Raw genomic sequence first — 18,340 nt, forward strand, 5'->3', positions numbered from 1 at the left:
TTCCGTGACGAGTTTTTTTTTTTTTTTAAGATGGTGACAGGAAAATAAGATGCGTTCGCAATTTACCGACGTGCTAGCTGGCTAAGCCTAGCTAACAAAATAAAAGCATCACATACCTGCTTAACGTTGTAAAATAAAACATAAAAGGTGCTTTAGGTACATCGACAGCAAAAAGTCTGTCTTTACAAACGTACAGGACAGGACCTAATGCAGTGGCCTTGCTGGGGAAAGGATGACACTTGAGGTTACACTGTTGAGAAATCAGCTTTTATTCATAATGATTTACAAAAAGGCCAAACATGAAACCTTTGGAAGGATTCAGTAGATTTGGAGAGGAAGTGACGTGGAGGAGCTTCCGGGGATGAAGTCATGTAAAGTCATCGCACGCATTGATGTTCAAAAGCATCACTTTTATTTCAAACCTTTCAAAAGTGCCTTTTCCTACATCAACGCAACCGTTACCCCGGCAACGTGTTACATCCGCACCCCTCTAAATGTAAAAATGAGAGCAGTTTGGCCCAACATTTAATACTAGAAAACATTTCTTTCAACACAAACAATAAATATGTTGCACTTTTTTTAATTATTGTGAAAGTCTACCATCCGATCGGTCAAATTAATGTCACACAAATCGGCAAAAAAAAAAAAGACTATTTAAAAAGAACGTTAGCTGAGGTTGGAGGAAACATTTAAATGTCACATTAGTGTTGTTGTTTGGGCGTACGACGTCCCAGTGAGACCAGCCAAATATTTACAGTCAACATGTGCACTTCCAGATCAAAGTTCTCCTAAAACATAAAATAAAATTCAAAATAAAAAAAACAAAACAAAAGCCCGCCATGCTGGAATGAAGTAACAGTGTTTACTTAAAAAAAAAAAAATAAAGTTGGTCTGTTGCTGGCAAGAAGAGCATAAAAGCTAACCACTTAAAATCTCTGTAAGCTATTAAAAAAAAAATAATTAAAATGAGCATAAACCTCTCTATCCCACACCCCCCTTCCCTCCCCCAGCACCATTTTACAGACAAAAATATATTTCCCCCTTTTGTGGTACAATTACAACTTTTGTACAGTGCTTCTCGTCCACGCGTCAGCTGGGCGGGGCCAGGAGGGGGCGGGGCCAAGTGGTAAAAAGCATCATCAGGAGGTCCAGTTATTGGATTAAAAAAAAACAAAAAAAAACAGGAGGTGGGCGGGACGTGGGGGGCGGAGCTAGCTCACTGCTTGGTGTTGAGCTCGTTCTCCAGCTCCATCAGCTTGCGAGACGCTTTGACCTTGTTGGACACCTCCTTCCCCTGAGAGAAGAGACGCTGGCGCTCCTTGAAGGTCAGGCTCTCGGGTGGGGCGCCACTGGGGATGTTCTCCTGCTCCTGACTGATAGGACATCATCATCATCATCATCATCACTTCCAATGATGAAGGGAATCAGCACGTCGGTCGGCGCACTCACCTCTTGGTCCATTTGTCTCTCGGGTCCTTGTAGAACTCTCCGGATCCTACAACTCCTGACGAGTTTCCAGTGTACGAGTTAAATCCTGTTTGGGGGGACACACACACACACACACACACACGGGTCAGGATGGCGGTGCATGTGACGACGCCGTGCCAACCCAGAGAAGCTGCTGGCTGATGCTTTGCTTCTTCTTCTTCTTCAAGATTGTTTTCTTAGAAGCAGCCGGAAGCTTCCCTGGTCGGCGTGAGCTTGCATGACCTTCTGTTCCAACACACAGCAGCCCGAGCAGAAGGAAGGAAAGTTCTACGGAGCAGTGTTAGGCAGAACCACCCGGAAAGTGTCGAGAGAGAGAGAGAGAGAGAGAGAGAAACAGCATCCAGACGGCCCGAGGTCAAGGTCACGTTCTTCTTGAAGAACGAAGATGCTAATCACACGTCATTCCACAGCGCCTGATGGCGAGGAAGTTCAATTCTTACAAAGAATTTCCCCTGAAAACAACTTGGAATTTTGTTGTTTGACGTGATGGAAGACACACACACACACACACACACACACACACACACACACACACACACACACGCATGCACCCGGCTGGCAGCTTCTAGAACCTCAGCTTGGCATGACACGGGGGTGTCCAAACTATTTCCACCGAGGGCCACATAACTTTACAACTTTATATTTCGAGAAAAAGGCGCATCTCAGCTTTGTAGGCGAACAAGCCTATTAGTATCGACTTTGCCCCCCCCCAATTTAAAAAAAAAAATCGTAATATTAAAATTGTTCGTATCAAATAATCTTTTATTTTTCTATTTTTATGACTTTATTCCCCCAACCTTATCTTTCAAAAATGACGTTATGTTGTTTTGTCTCTCATAATATTACAAATATCAATAATCAATTATTTCTTTCTTTAATATTTCAACTCGATGCGACTAAAATGACAACCATCTGTCCCCATAATATTACAAGTTCATCGTAAAATTGCAACATTTCTTCGCATGAGAGTACAACTTCTTTTCGCTTCATATTTTAACTTTATTCTGGTAAAATTACAGCTGTTTTTTTTCCCCCGTTCCTTCTTTTTTTTTTGTTTTCCAACTATTTTCAACGTTCTTCTGGTACATTTTCTTTTTCATAATCAGGTCTTTATTCTAGGGCTGTCAAATGATTACACATTTTAATCCAATTAATCACTTTTCCAATGAATTAATCCTGATTAATCACCATTTGCCACGTGAAATATGGCCGTTGTTTCTGTATTTCATGAACAGAAAGCTAAATGACAGCACAGGATTACAGATATTATATGTGCATATATTTTACAGGCAAAATGATCTGACACATTTGTAGGTTAAATAAAAGGCAAATAAAGTAAAGAAACAAAAAAGTCTTTTTATTTTGGAAAAGTACTTTGTTTCTTTATAATGCCATTGTTTTTCCTTTCTTTTTCAGTTGCTGCCATGAGTTGGACTGGTGAGCATCGCGCTTTCATTGTGGAAACGTTTATGAAAACAAAGCAATCTGTGACTGCAACACAACGAGCGTTCCGTTTGCACCTCAATCTTGGTAGACGTGATCCCGTAGCAGCTCCAGACACCATCTTGTTATGGTGACCAACTTCACAGCTACTGGATCTGCATTGAGTGTGTGGGCAATAATGGATCCCACTTTATTTCATTTTTAAAACATAATGAAACTAAATGGCATTATATGTACTTTTCCAAAATAAAAACACTTTCTTGTTTCTTTGCTTTATTTGCCTTTTATTTAACCTACAAATGTGTCAGATCGTTTTGCCTGGGGTCTGACCTGTACATGTACATATACACATATCTATCTATATCTATATCTATGTATATATGTATGTATATGTACACATGTACATATACACATATCTATCTATATCTATATCTATGTATATATGTATGTATATGTATATATACAGTATGTATGAACAGCTCCAAATGAACTGAACATTTTAATCAAGCTAAAAGATAGCGTAAATGCCTGAAACTTTATTTACCGAATGGATGAAAAAGAAAGGATGGGGGCCATTTTGATACATTTTCCTGCATTAAAGATGCTAAAAGTAATCCGATGCATGCTAAACATGTTGACAAAACATGTTAGCGTCATATCTAATAATCTATGACGGTGGTCCCTGGGCCACACTTTGGACACCCGTGGTCTGTTAATTAGAAGCCTGGGGGGGGTGTGGACGGCTGAGAAGCTGCCAGTGGATGAGGTGAACCAGGAGGACGTTCAGTGAAGATGCAGGAAGACAGACAAGCGAAGAAGAAGAAGAACAGGTGCAGTAAAAAGCAAGAGACATCCAGCCTGCTGGCAGCTTGTGGTCGTCAGCGCGATGCCAACATGCACGCTTTGGCAGGGACGGGAGGGGTGGATGGAAGGGGGCGGGGCTAATGAGGGTGCTGGTTAAGAAGTGCCCGGGCGTTAGTGGGAGGGGGTCGTGGGGGCGCCCTCCTGACTTCTAGAACTACAAAGTCCAGCTTGCGGTTCTGGCCGTGTTCAAGAAGCGTGGGGAGCTTCTCTTTGTCTGCCGCCGTGACGGAAACACTGTAAACAACTACGAGGGAAGTCGGGAAATTCTATATGATGTATATCTACATAGAACATTTAACCCATGAATTTTATTCAAACGGTGTCCTGCCTACCACCGGGGGGCGCTGTCATTAACAGGTACGCGGTAGAACTGCTGCTGCTATGATGCCTAATGAGCACCAGGGGGCGGCAAAGGAAGCTTCTCTGCAGACAAAGAGAAGTGTCATGGCTGCCGATGAGGCGGAGGTGAAAGGAGCAAACACCGCTAAGCAGACACACGGTGCAGGAGGAGGCGGTCCCAAAAGCAGGCAGCGGCGGCGAGTGACAACACCAACAGTACTGCGATTGATTGATTGATTGATTGATTGATTGGCTATGATGGGTCTCAAATCTGCAGGGTGCGGGGGGCGGGAATATCCATTGCTTTTTCTGTCGGCTGATCGAGGCGAAGGGAGGTGAGGAGGAAAACAATTACCAGAAACAACAAGAAAAATAAACCCCCTGAAAAAGGCTGTGATTGGATGGTGGAGAGGGCGGGGCTTTGGCGCCTAAGAGCGACGACAAGGACGCACACACACGACGAAAACGAAAAAGAAGAAGAAAAGGTTCTACGATTTCTACGATCTAGAAGGACACACGAGTGATGGAGCGGTTTGGGGGGGGGCGCAGAGGGTGCTGGGGTGAGCCTGACTCCTCCCCCCTCTCGCTCTCTCTGCTTCTACCTTTCAAGCCTCCTGGGGGGCCGCCGCCAGGTTTGGCGGGGAGGGGGGGCCCTGTACTGTTGGAGTTGTTGGCGGGCGGCTGGAAGGAGCTAGACAAGAAGATGCCGTCCGACAGGGGGCGGGGTTTTCGTGCAGTGGGCGGCGGCTGAGGCTTGCTGCGATAAGGCGCGGCACCGGCCGGGAGGTCGCCGTACGACTTCCGGGTCGCCGACAGCTTGGCCTGACCTGACTGGCTGCCGCCGCTTCCTGCTTCCTCCTCGTCTTCCTCGTCGCCCGCGTAGGCCACGAACGTGGCGGTGTAGAGCGTGTCGGGGGAGGCCACCTGTGTTTTGAGGTAGGAGGTGTTTCTCTGTGGGGGCGGCGGGGGGGTGTTAGTAGGGTTGTGGGGGGTGGGAGGCTGGTAGTCCCTTGGCAGCGGGGGCCGATACAGACCGGCCGGCTCATCCGGCGTCAGCAGCTTTCTCTCAGCCTCCTCGTGCTGCCGGCGCCGCTCGGCCTCCAGGCGAGTGTAGTACTCCTCCTCCTGTCTCCTCTGGGGGGGGGGGACAAGCTGTTAGTGCGCCTTGCTCTCATTGGCGCTCACCTCAATTCACCTGGGAACACCCCCACCCAGCAACTCTTCCTGGACTAGCCTGCTCTAACCGGTTCTTGTCCACACTAGAGATGGGCATTTTTAGGAAAATCTGTTTTTTTTTTTTTTTTTTTTGCTGGATTAATTAATTAACTATGTTCATTATTATTATTGTTATTATTATTATTATTAAAATATAATTATTAATTTAGACCCCGATGATGAGTAAGACAAATGGACTTGGTTTTGGAGGTAGGGCACGATGGCGAGAGTCGAGTGGCATCTAGTGCCTCTTCAGGACGCCACGAGATGCAACATGGGTCCCCCCCTCGCATGAGCTCATCACCACTTATAGGAGGGGCCATGGGAGTCAGGTGCAGAGTGAAGTGGGTGGCAGCTGAAAGCAGGGACTTTGGCGGTCAGATCCTCGGCTGCAGAAGCTAGCGCTAGGTACGTAGAATGTAATCTCTCTGGTGGGGAGGGACCCTGAGCTGGTGCATGAGGGGGAGAAGTTAAAACTAGATAGTCAGACTACCCTCGACGCACAGTAAGGGCTCTGGAACCAGTCCAGTGGGGCTGGACTCTATTCCACTCTGGCGTTGCCAGCAGTGTGACGTGACGGGCAGGGGCGGCAATTCTTGTTGCCCCTGGCCCCCCTCTACATTGGGAGTTTAACCAGGTGAACAAGAGGGTAGTTTCCCTGCGCCTGCGGGTGGGGGGACGGGTCCTGACTGTTTGCCCTTATGCGCCAAGCAGCAGTCCAGAATACCCACCCTTTTTGGAGTCCCTAGAGGGAGTACTGGTAAGAGCTCCATGCTGGGGGACGTCAACGCTCACATTGACAGCGACATTGAGACCCCCTCATCTGAACCAAAACGGTGCTTTGTTATTGGACTTCTGTGGTCGTCACAGATTGTCCATAACGAACACCATGTTCAAGCATCAGGGTGTCCACATGTGCATATGGCACCAAGACACTCTGCGCCGCAGTTTGAGAATCGACTGCGTGGTCCTGTAGTCAGACTTGCGGCCACATGTTCTGGGGGTTATGAGAGAGGCGGAGCTGCCCACCAATCACCACCTGGTGGTGATTTAGCTCCGATGGTGGGGGAGCATGCCGGTCAGACCTGGCAGGCCCAACGTATTGTGAGGGTCTGCTGGGAACGTCTGGCAGAGTCCCCCGTCAAAAGGAGTTTCAACTCCCACCTCCGGGAGAGCTTGTTCCGAGGGAGGCAGTGGACATTGATTCAAAGTGGGCCACGTTCCGTGCCTCCATTGTCGAGGCAGCTGATCGGAGCAGTGGCCGTAAGGTGGTCAGTGCCTGTCGTGGCGGTAATCCCAGAAACCGTTGGTGGATTATCAGCGGTGTGGGATGCCGTCAAGCTGAAGAAGAGTCCTATCGGGCCTTTTTGGCCCATGGGACTGCAGAGACAGCTGACAGGTACCGGCAGGCCTATTGGTTTGCGGCTCTGGCAGTCGCAGAGGAGAAGCCATGGAGAAAGACTTCCGGACAGCTTCGAAGAGATTCTGGACAACCATCTGCCGTCTCAGGAGGGGGAAGCAGCACACTGAACACCGTGTATGGTGGGGACGGTGTGCTGCTGACCTCGACTCGAGATGTTGTGGATCCGTGGAAGGAATACTTTAAAGACCTCAATCCCACCGACACGTCTTCCAATTAGGAAGCAGTGCCTGGGGACTCCACGGTGGGCTCTCCTATCTCTGGACTCGTTTCCAATGAGGGTTGAATTCCGCCAGGACTGCCCTTTGTCACAGATTCTGTTCATTACTTTTGTGGACAGAAATTCTAGGTGCAGCCTGGGCGTTGAGGGGTTCCAGTTTGGTGGCTGCAGGATACTGCTGGCTGCAGGATACTGCTGATCGGGCCATGATCTTTAACTCTCCCTGGAACAGTTGGCAGCTGAGTGTGAAGCGGCTGGGATTAGAATCAGCACCTCCAAGTCTGAGTACATGGTTGTCGGCCAGAAAAGGTTGGGGTGTCATCTCCGGGTCAGGAATGAGATGCTGCCCCAAGTGGAGGAGTGTAGGTACCTCGGGGTATTGTTCACGAGTGAGGGAAGGTGGAACGTGAGATTGACAGGTGGATTGGTGTGTCGTCTGCAGTGATGTGGACTCTTCATCGGTCCGTTGTGGTGAAGAGGGAGCTGAGCCAAAAGGCATAGCTCTCAATTTACCGGTCGATCTACGTTCCTACCCTCACCTATGGTCATGAACTTTTGGTAGTGACTGAAAGGACAAGACTGTGGGTACCAGCGGCCGAAAATAACTTTTCTGAGAGACAAGGTGAGAAGCACTGTCATCCGGGAGAAACTCGGGAGTAAAACTTCGAGAAGAACTGCTGCTCCTCTGCATTGAGAGCAACCCAACCTTGGATAAGCAGTAGAAGATGGCTGGATATTAATTAATTCATGGATTGATTAATTTTTTTGTTATTAATGTTAGGTGCTGGAAAAATACAGAAAAATGAAACAATAAATCATGATGTTTTAAAAAATTAATTTACTTAAGCATCAAAAATGATCAAAATTGAAATAGAATGTTATAACTCTGCTGCTGTATGCAACTATGGCAGCCCCTTTAGCCATCAAACTGCGCCCTCTGGTGCTTCTTTTGCAGTAGTGCGAGTCCACATCATTATTTAAATAATGAAGAATGCCCATCTCTAATTTGCACAGTAAGAATAAAACTGCTCCCTCTGTAGCGCTAACTTGGGAGTATAGTAGACTCCTGCTTTTACGTCCACCACTGCCTCCCCTGCTGTGTGTGTGTGTGTCTGTGTGTGTGTGTGTGTGTGTACGTGTGGTTTGTGTGAAGCTCTTTGACGGTGGGCCCACATGAGACAAGTTTTCGATTTCTGGAATCGGGAAATGGACCAGCTGCTCCGGGTAGCGTGTGTCCGCCCCTCACGTCACATTCATCGTCTCGTGTTTGCTCTGGGTCACATGTGGACTTGCCTTTGCCGTGGCTGGGGGGGTGGTCAATATATAAAAATAATTAACCCCTCCAGACATCCAAGCTGAAAAATCTGAGAGGGAACTTTAGTGGCAATGTCAACATGACTGATGAGGATGGTGGGGGTGGCGGTAGTGGGTGTATGTGTGTGTGTGTGTGTGTGTGTGTGTGTGTGGGGAGGGCGGGTGGACTGGTGGTGATAACAATAATCATGAAACCCCAAAAAACTGAAAAAAAAAACTTGACTTTTGACAACGAACATGCTGGAGGTGAGCGCAAGAACACATGGGGTTGGTGGGGAGGGGGTGGTGGAAGGATGACAACATGCGCTTCATAATTCAAATTAAAAGTCACCCGGGCAATGTCCAAACATACTCACAGGTATTTTTTTTTTTTTTTACAGTAAAAACACTTTTTTATGCAACTCCATGATTTAAAGAACACATAATAATAATAATAAGGAATGAAAAAGTCCACATAAAGTCATTTCCATGCCAGTGCACCATGTGGCACTATGGCCCATATTGCAGTTTTAACCAATCAGAGGCCAAAAGAAAGTCACTTCCGAGAAAGGACTCATATATCATAATATAGATATATCATAATCAAGAAAAGTCATAATGAACCGGGGCTGTTCCTCGCAACAATGCAGAACACGCGCTGTGCGTAGGGCCCCGTGATCTATATGCCCCATATTTTGCAAGGGCCCGAATTCTCTGCAAATGTGCAATGGAAATACCTGCGTTGTTGTGGACATGGCCTCAAGTTACAGACAAACATTAAAATACTCTTTCAACAACCAGCAGTCTGATGGTGGAACAACGCGCCAGAATGTAGCCATGGTGGTGATGACGATGATGACGGACAGGGGCGTGTTTGATATAAGCGCCAGGAGGGCGAAGGCGGCTGAAGACGTGATCAGACCGCTGGTTGTAAAGCACAATTTCATGTTTTTTATTCACTGAATCTTCCTCTCACAGTCACCTCATGAGAATCTAGGTCATGTGATAATAATAATAATAATAATTAATACAAGTAATACATTATATCAAAAAAAGAATGAATATTTGAATTAATAATAAAATATAGAAATAAAATATTGCTGTCCAAAAATAATAAAGTCGAAGTTTTCACCTTCTCCGCAGCCTCCCGCTTGGCTCGCTCCTCCTCCCTCCACCTCCTCTCCTCCTCCTGCTTCACTCGCTCCTCCGCCTCCCGTTTGCGGATTTCCTCCAGCTGCTGTTTGCGCCGCCGCTCCTCGTCCTGCAACTGAACGCACCCAGCGGCATGCGTGGGAGGGACAAAGAAAGGGGGTGGGGGGGCGTGAAAAAAGACGTAAGCGGTCACGGTGTCACATGTACACTCACGCCAGTACAAACAAACGCCACGTGGCACACGAAGACACGGTGTTCAATGTCAGGTGGATGTGTCCTCAGCGTGCACTGCAAATAAACATGCACAACACACACACACACACACACACACACTAGCATGCACCATAAAGACACACGCGCACACACACACACACACAGAGATGGATGGACGGACCATCATGATGACGAGTGACCGCCATGCATGGAACACGACCTGCACGCCCGTGCAATGCAGCCATGCAGGCGCCGCCTCGGCATGCACTCAAAAGCTGACTGCAGCAGCTGAGGACGTGCGTGTCCACCCTGACGTCCCCAAGAAGTCTGTTTTGAGCGGACAAAGAGGCAGATGGACGGCGTGTCCAGCACAAAGACAACAACAGCAAGCAGCCCATGACAGCCCGCTCCGCCACCACACGCAGCCCACACCATGGCCCCGCCCACAATGAGAGACAGTTGTCCTGATGGGTGGGCGGAGACAAATCAGAAACATGGGCAGGTGGACACCCCAGACGGGAAAGAGGAAGTGAGGTGGGGTTAGGGGGTGGCGTGGGCGGGTGGAGGTCATTAACCGGAAAAACATACCAAGTCTAGAACAGAGATAGCTGGGACAGCAGTCTGCTGCTGCAGAAGAACAAGAGAGGACAGCGTGTGAGAGGGTCGGCAGAAAAAGAAAGGGGGGAGGGGTGGGGCGCAGCGGGGCAAGTGCAGGAAAAGAGCAGTAGACGGGAGGGAGGACATACAGAAAAGTGAAAACATTGGCTGCACTTAGAGGTCACTTCCTGTCATGAACCTGCCCACCACCCTTCCCACTGCGCATCAGGTCGGACCAGCTGAGACCACTGATGCCGACCTCAGCATATTTCCTCAACGAGTGCCCGGGTGCGTGGTTTAAGTATGAGGCGTTCATTAGGAGGACGACACCATTTGAGGAAATATGTTAATAAATCATCAACACAGAGGAACCCCTTTACGTCCACACGCCTCAGACTGGCTGACTGACAGAACCGAAACCGCCACCGCTTACACATGTAGTTGTGATAATAAAGGATGTTTGTGCAGATTTTTATTGACATTCTTGTGTTTGACACCCATGACAATTCCGTACAGCCGCAAATCTTTCCTCCGGTGGCTAACACTATAAAAAAAATACATAAAATGGGTGCATTTTGTTAGTTTCATACTGACAGTTTATTTTGCACTGAACAGGAAGTCACACCCATGACAATTCCGTACAGCCGCAAATCTTTCCTCCGGTGGCTAACACTATAAAAAAAATACATAAAATGGGTGCATTTTGTTTATTTTGCACTGAACAGGAAGTCACTGTGATTTAATGCCGTGTAAGAAGCCTAAGTTGTGGCTTAGCAACAGTGTTGACATAAACAGACCTGTTTTTCATACAAACCACCTCTTTGGCCATGTTGTCTTCAAAGTGGGACATTTGCTGCACGCGGCTGTTTTTTTAATTTATTGGCCTGTGGGACATTCGAAAAATATAAATTCACAACAAAATTAAAGAAGAAAAATAACAGCAGCAAAAATGAAAAAAAGGACTTTATTCTTTACAAGAATAAAGTCAAAATATTAAAAGAAAAAAATTATAATCTAACAAGAAAAAGTCGTAATTTTACAAGAATAATGTAATATGAGGAACAATAACGTCATTTTAGTAGCATAAAGTTGAAACATTAAAGAATAAAACACTTTTTTTTGACAGTAGTAAAAAAAAAAACAAAATAAAGTTGTACGTTTTGGAAAAAGTTATGTTCAAGAACAAAGTCATAATTACGAGAAGAAAATGTAAAACTCGTAATTTTATGAGGAAAAAACAATGTCATTTTAGTAGCAGAGGAGAAATATTAAAGACATTTTTTTTTAAAGTCACATTAGAAACAAAAAACAAAACAAAGTCCTAATTTGGGAAAATCAGGGTGGGAGAAAGTAATAATATCATGGGAATAAAGTTATAATATTATAGGAATAAAGTCATAATATTACCAGAAGAAAATATTACCAGAAGAAAATTTACAAAGATTATTGAAGAAGAAAGTTGAAATATTTGAAAATTGAAAAAAAACCCATCAAAAATAAGAAAAAAAGAGACAAGAGTGAAGTTGATATTAATAATAGGCTTTTTCACCTTCATGACAAAGCTGAGATGCAGTATTTTCTTGAAATACATGTAACGTCTTAGAATATGTAAATGTGTTGCTTTACAAAATATCAAAGTGGCAAAGTTGCATCCTTTCATTATTCACTATGTGGTCCTCACTGGAAAACATTTGGACATGCCTGGCTTTGGCTCTCAAATATGTCGACAAAAGCGGTCGACCGCGTATGACGACTTAAGCGGGTTGTCGACATAAACGGGTTCCACTGTGTAAGTGAAAAGCATATTAAAAAAAAAAAAAAAAAGAATTCATTTGGAGTGGGACACCTCATCGGCCCCTCCCATTCAGCCCTCCAGCCAATCGTATTGAAGCAGCTGAGCAAGGCAAAGCGATGACAGAAGCATGTTGCAGATGCACATTCATCGTGTTTTGTGTGTCCTCTTCCTCATCAGCTCAACATCAAGTACGTTAACCCTTTGTTCCTTTCAAAATAACTACAGGTATGTTCCCGCATATTCCCTCGCCCCATCCCCACTCACCCTGGCTCTCTTCTCGGCCTCCAGCCTCTGCATGATCATCATGGTGTCCACATCCTCGTCGTCCTCCTCCTCCTCGTCCTCATCGCTCTGCTTGGACTCCTGCAGCCGCTTCTGGAACTGCCACTCCAGCATCAGCTTCCTCAGGCGGTCGCTCTCCTCCGCCGTGCGCTCCGGCTTGGCCTAGGAGACCAAACACCGCTCCCAACGTCATTTTACCTCATTACGATCACACATCACATACAATATCATCGTGATAGTGTGACAATGATATCATCACAATCAGTGTTTGGCAAAGTTGTTATATTTACGAGTTACTTTCCCCATGTGGATTTATTTTTGAAGTGGTACTGGGAGATGTTTGATGAGATTAGAGTTCCTCAGATACTTTGGTACATAAAGTACACTTCACATGTATGTTCTTAACTTCGACACCAATGACACTGAAGTAGTGCGTGTGCTCACGTCCTGAAAACTCGACAGACAGCGTCTCGGAGATGTGATGTTTGTGAGTGACTCAAGAATTTTGAACGGCTCTTTTGCAGGTGAACCAATGTCCGGTTGCAAATGAGAATGGCTCCATCTTACGGTATGTCTTATATTCTTCTATGCGGAAATGGTGCTCATCTTTGTCTTAAAAAGAGCTGTTCAACAGACTTGACTCGTCCACGAACATCACTCCTCAGTTAACATAACACATTTCACGCCGATAATGATACCGCCGGTAATGACCACGATGCTGCGATTAGGCGGCAATTGATAGAGTGGGGAAAAACATCATGCTGCAACAATACTGAAAGCTGATTCTGTACCACTTCTACTTGCTTTGCATTCCTACTAACTAAAGACAACATGAATGGGAAGGAAGTGGTGTTCGTTAACGAACCTGGAGCTCCTGGATCTCCTTGTCCAGGAGGTCGACAATGTGAAGCTGCTGCTGCTTCTCGGCCTTCTCGCGGGCATCCCTCTTCCAGGGGTCCGGAGAGAGGCTGTCGCTGGTCAGCTCCTCCTTGCTGATGGTGATGTACTGAAGGTCCCGTCTCTCGATGGTGCGAGGCTGCTGTTGTGGTAGCAGCTCTCTGATCACCGTGTCCATGCCTGCGGGCGCTGTGCACACAAGCAGAGGGGAGCGCCATCTTGGATTAGCGTTTGTTTTGCACGTGTGCTAAATGACCAAACAGGAAGATGAATGAAGAAAGTGTACCTGGGGGGTTGGATGCGCTGGCAGCGGGAGGGACCGCTGAGCGAGGAAGGCTGGCCAGCTTCTCTGGTCTGGAGGGGGGAGGTTGGGGTTGCGAGGGGGGGTAAGCCTGAGGTGGACCCATGGAGGCCAGAGGGGGCTGATGGTGATGATGAGGAGGAGGAGGAGGAGGCATGGTTCCCCCGTTGTTGTGAGGCTGGACAGGCATGACAGGGTTAGCCCGGATCTGACCCAACTTCCGCTCTTGCTCCCTCCTCTTCCTCTCCCTAGTGGGAATCATCATCATCATCATCATCATCATCATCATAAAAGTAAACAAGTCATGTCCAGTACCTTTCCTCCTCCAGACGAGCTTTCTCCTTCTCATACCAGCGTTGTTGTTCCTCACGCTTCTTGCGGTCGGCAGCTTGCTGGGCCGACACAGAGGAGATTGCAGAGGGAGGTGGAGGCAGGGGAAGGTCGGGCTGAGGGTCATAGGGCTCGTACGCGTCAGGGTAAGGCGCTGGTGGCGGCGGAGGGGGCGGCGGCAGGTCGGATCGGGATGGCGGCTGGACCGAGTGTGGCGGCACGGCGTGAGGGGCGTTGGGCGTCTTCCATCGACCGGGCCCGGTCTTCTGGTTCTTGCCGGAGGACGTAGAGGAGGCCGAGAAGTTGAGGTGCTCCTGGCTGGATGTGGACGACTCCAAGGAGGAGGAAACCTGCTGCTGCGGCCCCCAGTGATCTGGTCCTCCAACACCTGAACACACAAGACACCATCAGAACTCCCAAAGAGAAGTCTCGTTGATCTAACTTTCTTACCTGGTGGTCCCCTCGGGAAGTCCAGGTCTCGGTGCTGGTAGTCCAGGTCTCTGTGCTGGTATTCCTGCTGGTAGTGCTGCTGCATGCGCTCATCCGGCCTCATGAGCCCAGGTGGGGGGTACATGTCCTCCTGGGAGTGGTTGACGCGCTAGAAGAAAATTAAACATGAAAGAAAGCATACTACAAATGTACTGAATGTAGATACTCACATACACACACACAGAAGGTAGATACATGCACACACACAGAAGGTAGATACATGCACACACACACACAGAAGGTAGATACATGCACACACACACACAGAAGGTAGATACATGCACACACATAGAAGGTAGATACATGCACACACATACACGGTAGATACATACACATGTACAGAAGGCAATAGCTATGCATCCTTTCAGCATGGTTTGATCCTGCAGAAAACGAGTTCAGACAATCACTCACCTGCATGCTGTTGTGGATGTTGTCCACCGTGGGGAGCCGTTCTCTGTCCTCCATGCCCTGCCAGTGCGGCGAGCTGCCCGGCCCGGGACCAACCACGCGGTCCTGGCTCTTGGATGCAGGGATGGTGAAGTACTCCCTGGCGTAGGTCTGAGTGGGGATGGGGTAAGCCTCCGGACGCGGGGGTGAAGGCTCGTCCTGAATGAAAAGAAATATTGACTTACTTTCCTACTTGATGAAGGGCGCTGGCATCAGGAGCGGCACTTTACACTCATCTAGACGGCAGGAATTCCTCAAGAGGACGCCGTTGGCCGCGACCTCAAGAGGCACTTACGTCAGCGCACAGGTTGCCGGTGGAGACAGAGGTGATCTTGGTGCCAGGACCGCCGGGATAGACCGCTTTGCCTGCAGGACTCTGGCCCTGATCTGATGAGAGACAGAGCGTCTACTGTAAAACAGTCAACACAAAGAGCACGTGAGAAAATAAACACTTACTGGCCACGTTGGGACTGGAGCGGTGATCTGCCCGGTTCTTGAGAAGTCGCTCTTCACCGCTCATCTTCTTTGGTTCTGGGTAAGAGTCCCAGCCGGGCTGCGGACTTTCCGGAGAGCCGTTCTGAACAGAGCTGTTGTACAACTCAAAGCCTTCGCTCTTTGGACGCATTTTGCCGTTTTTCTCGCGACCTCGGTCTGATGCTGGATGTTGAGAGAGAGAGAGAGAGAGAGAGAGAGAGAGAGAGAGAGAGAGAGAGAGAGAGAGGATGAAAGGATTCCATCACTGACTAAACTTTATTACGACGCTATGTCACCGGCTATATTACCGGCGTCCCAAGTGCGGCCCGGGGCCATTTGCGCCCTCCAGCTGTTTTTTTTTAGTGGCCCTCGGCACATTCTAAAAATACAATTAAACAGGAAAACTTAAAAAAAAAACAAAAAAAAAAACAAACACAAGCAACTTTTGGAAAATTAGGTTGGAAAAATTACAAAATTACAAAAAATCTAAATATTTGGGGATAAAGTCATAATATTATGACAAAAAGATTCACAAGAATATAGTAGAAAAATTGTAAAAAAAAAAAAAAAAAAAGAAAAAGGAAGAAAAATGTTTTAATGCAAAAATGTGCATAAAAATGTGCAATGTAAGGAGAAAAAATGTGTATGTTTTGTCACCTCCAACACAAAGATTCAGATGGAGGCTGTATTTTCTTTAAATGTTTCTTTTAAGGTTGCTTTACAAAATGGAAAATACCAAAATGGCCCGCGGCATGTTGCGATTTTTCCATATGCGTCCCTCGGTGAAAACAGTTTGGGCACAGACAAAAGTATAGAGACACTATAGAGGCCCTTTTCTGTTCCCAGTGCACAAAGCAAATTCCATAAAGTCGTGCTTGCATGTGTTTGATGTGGAAGACTCCCTTGGGGATGAATTAAGAACAACGATGCCAAGTCTCAAGTCCAACATCAGTTACCTGTGACAAAGGCCCCCAGAGACACTCTAAAATCTTGTAGAAAAGCTTCCCAGGACAGTGGAAGCTGTTGCAGCTGCAAAGACGCCATATGGACTTGACGTTTCACCTCCTGTTGGTGGAATGGTGTCCCAATACTTGTGTCCATGTTGTGTACTTCCCTATGACATTCCTGTTACAAGGTTTCAACTTCCTCTACGGTTTATTCAAAATCTTAAAAGTGCTTTCAAAGCCTCCTTTGGCAGGATGTTTTCCAAAAGAAAAGTGTCCTGTGACGCTCGCCCGCCAGCTGCTTTCCTTTCACTGCTACAAGTGAAGGCAAGCTGCATCTCATTCGTGTCACGCCGGACCACAGGCCAGCCTGGGCAGCGACGGGCTTTTAATGAGTGGAGGGTCACATTCCAGCTGGAGCCAGACGACCCAGTAAAGCGGCTGCCATAAACGTGCACGGCGTTCCAGAGGAGACTACAAAGCCTCAGTGTCTGCCGGCTCTTGCCTCTGCCTCATTACGACTTCAACCCAGAGTACAATTCAGTGCGGCTAAAGACCTTGTTGCTGCGCTGGCTAACAGGAGCCGAACATTCTCGGCTGTGAGGAGAGTTTCAGCTTTTAAAAACACTCACGCGTTATAAAACAGCGGGATGATTGTTATCACTTCATAACAATAAAAGTGACACAGCAATGAAACGATCAAAGTGAATGTTGAGCGTTCGCAAGTTTAACATAAAGCGGTGATAAGATAAACGCAGACAAAAGACTCACCTCGAGGCATCATGGGGCTGGGCTGGTTGAGGAGCGTGGCCAGGCCGTGGTAAATGGCACCCTGCTTGGCCACCTCCAGAGTCACCACCGACCCCGTCCTGGTCATCAGCTCGGCCGCCCTGGAGGGGAACAGCCACCATGAAATCGTGGAAATGAAATGTTTGCGAATGACAAGGCGGCAAAACACCGCAATGAGGAAGAAGAATGACTGGATTTAAAGATGCACTTGAGAAGACCTGAATTGGGATATTTCAGACAAATTTGGAAGAAAATGCAATGAAGCGGCACTCAATGTCAATGACTGTGTCTCCATATGCACCCTTTCATACTTAAATGTAGCATTTTCAGTGCCTAAGTGCATTCACGAAATGCAGTACACTCTAAGAACCCGCATGTTGCACTCACACTCCCCAAACAGTGACTATGCAGCAACTATGCGCCATCTTCGCTATGTAGCAAAAAGCGAGGGACTAATTCCATTGGTCGCAATTCACAACTCAAAAAATTCCCACAGAAATGTTGAACGGGGCCTGCAACCTGATTTGGCTCACCATGTTCTGATGACCTCCGAGTCCAAAGAAAACATTTGACCAAACGAAACAGAATTGCAGGAATGTGCAAACAAAACGAGCGATTAAGTATGTTGCTGCAAGAGCATACATGCCCGACCGACAGGGCCTGGGTTCAGGGTGGATTCCTAATCAATTGGCCCGTTTTGGTCGTGAATTAAGTCACCGCTGTGACACAGAATGTTACCAAATATAAATAGTCCTGCTCACCTGACACAAATGCATGACACAAACACTTAAATGCGCACCCTTACTTGCTAAATATATCGACCAGGTTGCTAAATTGTCTGAAATGCACTGATTTCTGCTATGCATGAGGTGTGTTATAAATCATCTGCCGGTGCTTGAAAGTTGGCGTTTAGGATACGTTCGTACTGCACGTCAATTCCGATTGTTTTGCTCATATGTGACCTGTAACTGATTTTTTCATGTCAGTCAGAAGAGCACAATTCCGATTTTTTCAGGCCCTGTTCGTATGTAGGTATAAATCCAATATGTATGCAATGCTACAGTACTGCAGTCTGAACGTTGAAGTCGCATATGTATGACCTATACATCATCAGAAGACATGTTTTCCCGTGCCTACCGAGAGTAGGAGAGTTCTCCGGTCATACTGACAAGTCGTTTTTGGTAATATGAACGACCACAAGAAAAAAATCGGATTTTAACAAAAATTCATACACTGTAGCGTGAACATAGGCTTTGCCAAAAGCAGCGTCAATAGAAGCGCTCAGTGATTAAGGGTGTCTGCACCCTTAATCATCTGCACCCTTAGTCTGAACATCAACATCAAGTAG

The 18,340-nt window shown here is 47.0% G+C and overlaps 1 protein-coding gene across 19 annotated transcripts in view; it reads right to left on the bottom strand.

Moving 5' to 3' along the window:
* The window catches only part of afdna (afadin, adherens junction formation factor a), an 83,169-nt gene continuing 64,829 nt past the window's right edge, over window positions 1-18,340 (bottom strand). For 2 of the 19 annotated variants that reach the window (XM_054762779.1, XM_054762780.1), the window contains exons 26-39: window positions 16,975-17,093; window positions 15,242-15,442; window positions 15,081-15,172; window positions 14,750-14,944; window positions 14,300-14,447; window positions 13,835-14,237; window positions 13,505-13,767; window positions 13,187-13,407; window positions 12,304-12,483; window positions 10,236-10,274; window positions 9,415-9,549; window positions 4,737-5,268; window positions 1,450-1,534; window positions 6-1,373 (exon numbers count right to left, since the gene is read on the bottom strand). In XM_054762779.1, coding sequence (XP_054618754.1) covers window positions 1,217-1,373; window positions 1,450-1,534; window positions 4,737-5,268; window positions 9,415-9,549; window positions 10,236-10,274; window positions 12,304-12,483; window positions 13,187-13,407; window positions 13,505-13,767; window positions 13,835-14,237; window positions 14,300-14,447; window positions 14,750-14,944; window positions 15,081-15,172; window positions 15,242-15,442; window positions 16,975-17,093 — 2,770 coding nt within the window. In that variant the 3' untranslated portion in view covers window positions 6-1,216. The other 17 variants (XM_054762781.1, XM_054762797.1, XM_054762778.1 and 14 more) reach the window with 17 other exon arrangements.

This window comes from Dunckerocampus dactyliophorus, chromosome 19, assembly GCF_027744805.1.
Source record: "Dunckerocampus dactyliophorus isolate RoL2022-P2 chromosome 19, RoL_Ddac_1.1, whole genome shotgun sequence".
Lineage (NCBI taxonomy): Eukaryota > Metazoa > Chordata > Actinopteri > Syngnathiformes > Syngnathidae > Dunckerocampus > Dunckerocampus dactyliophorus.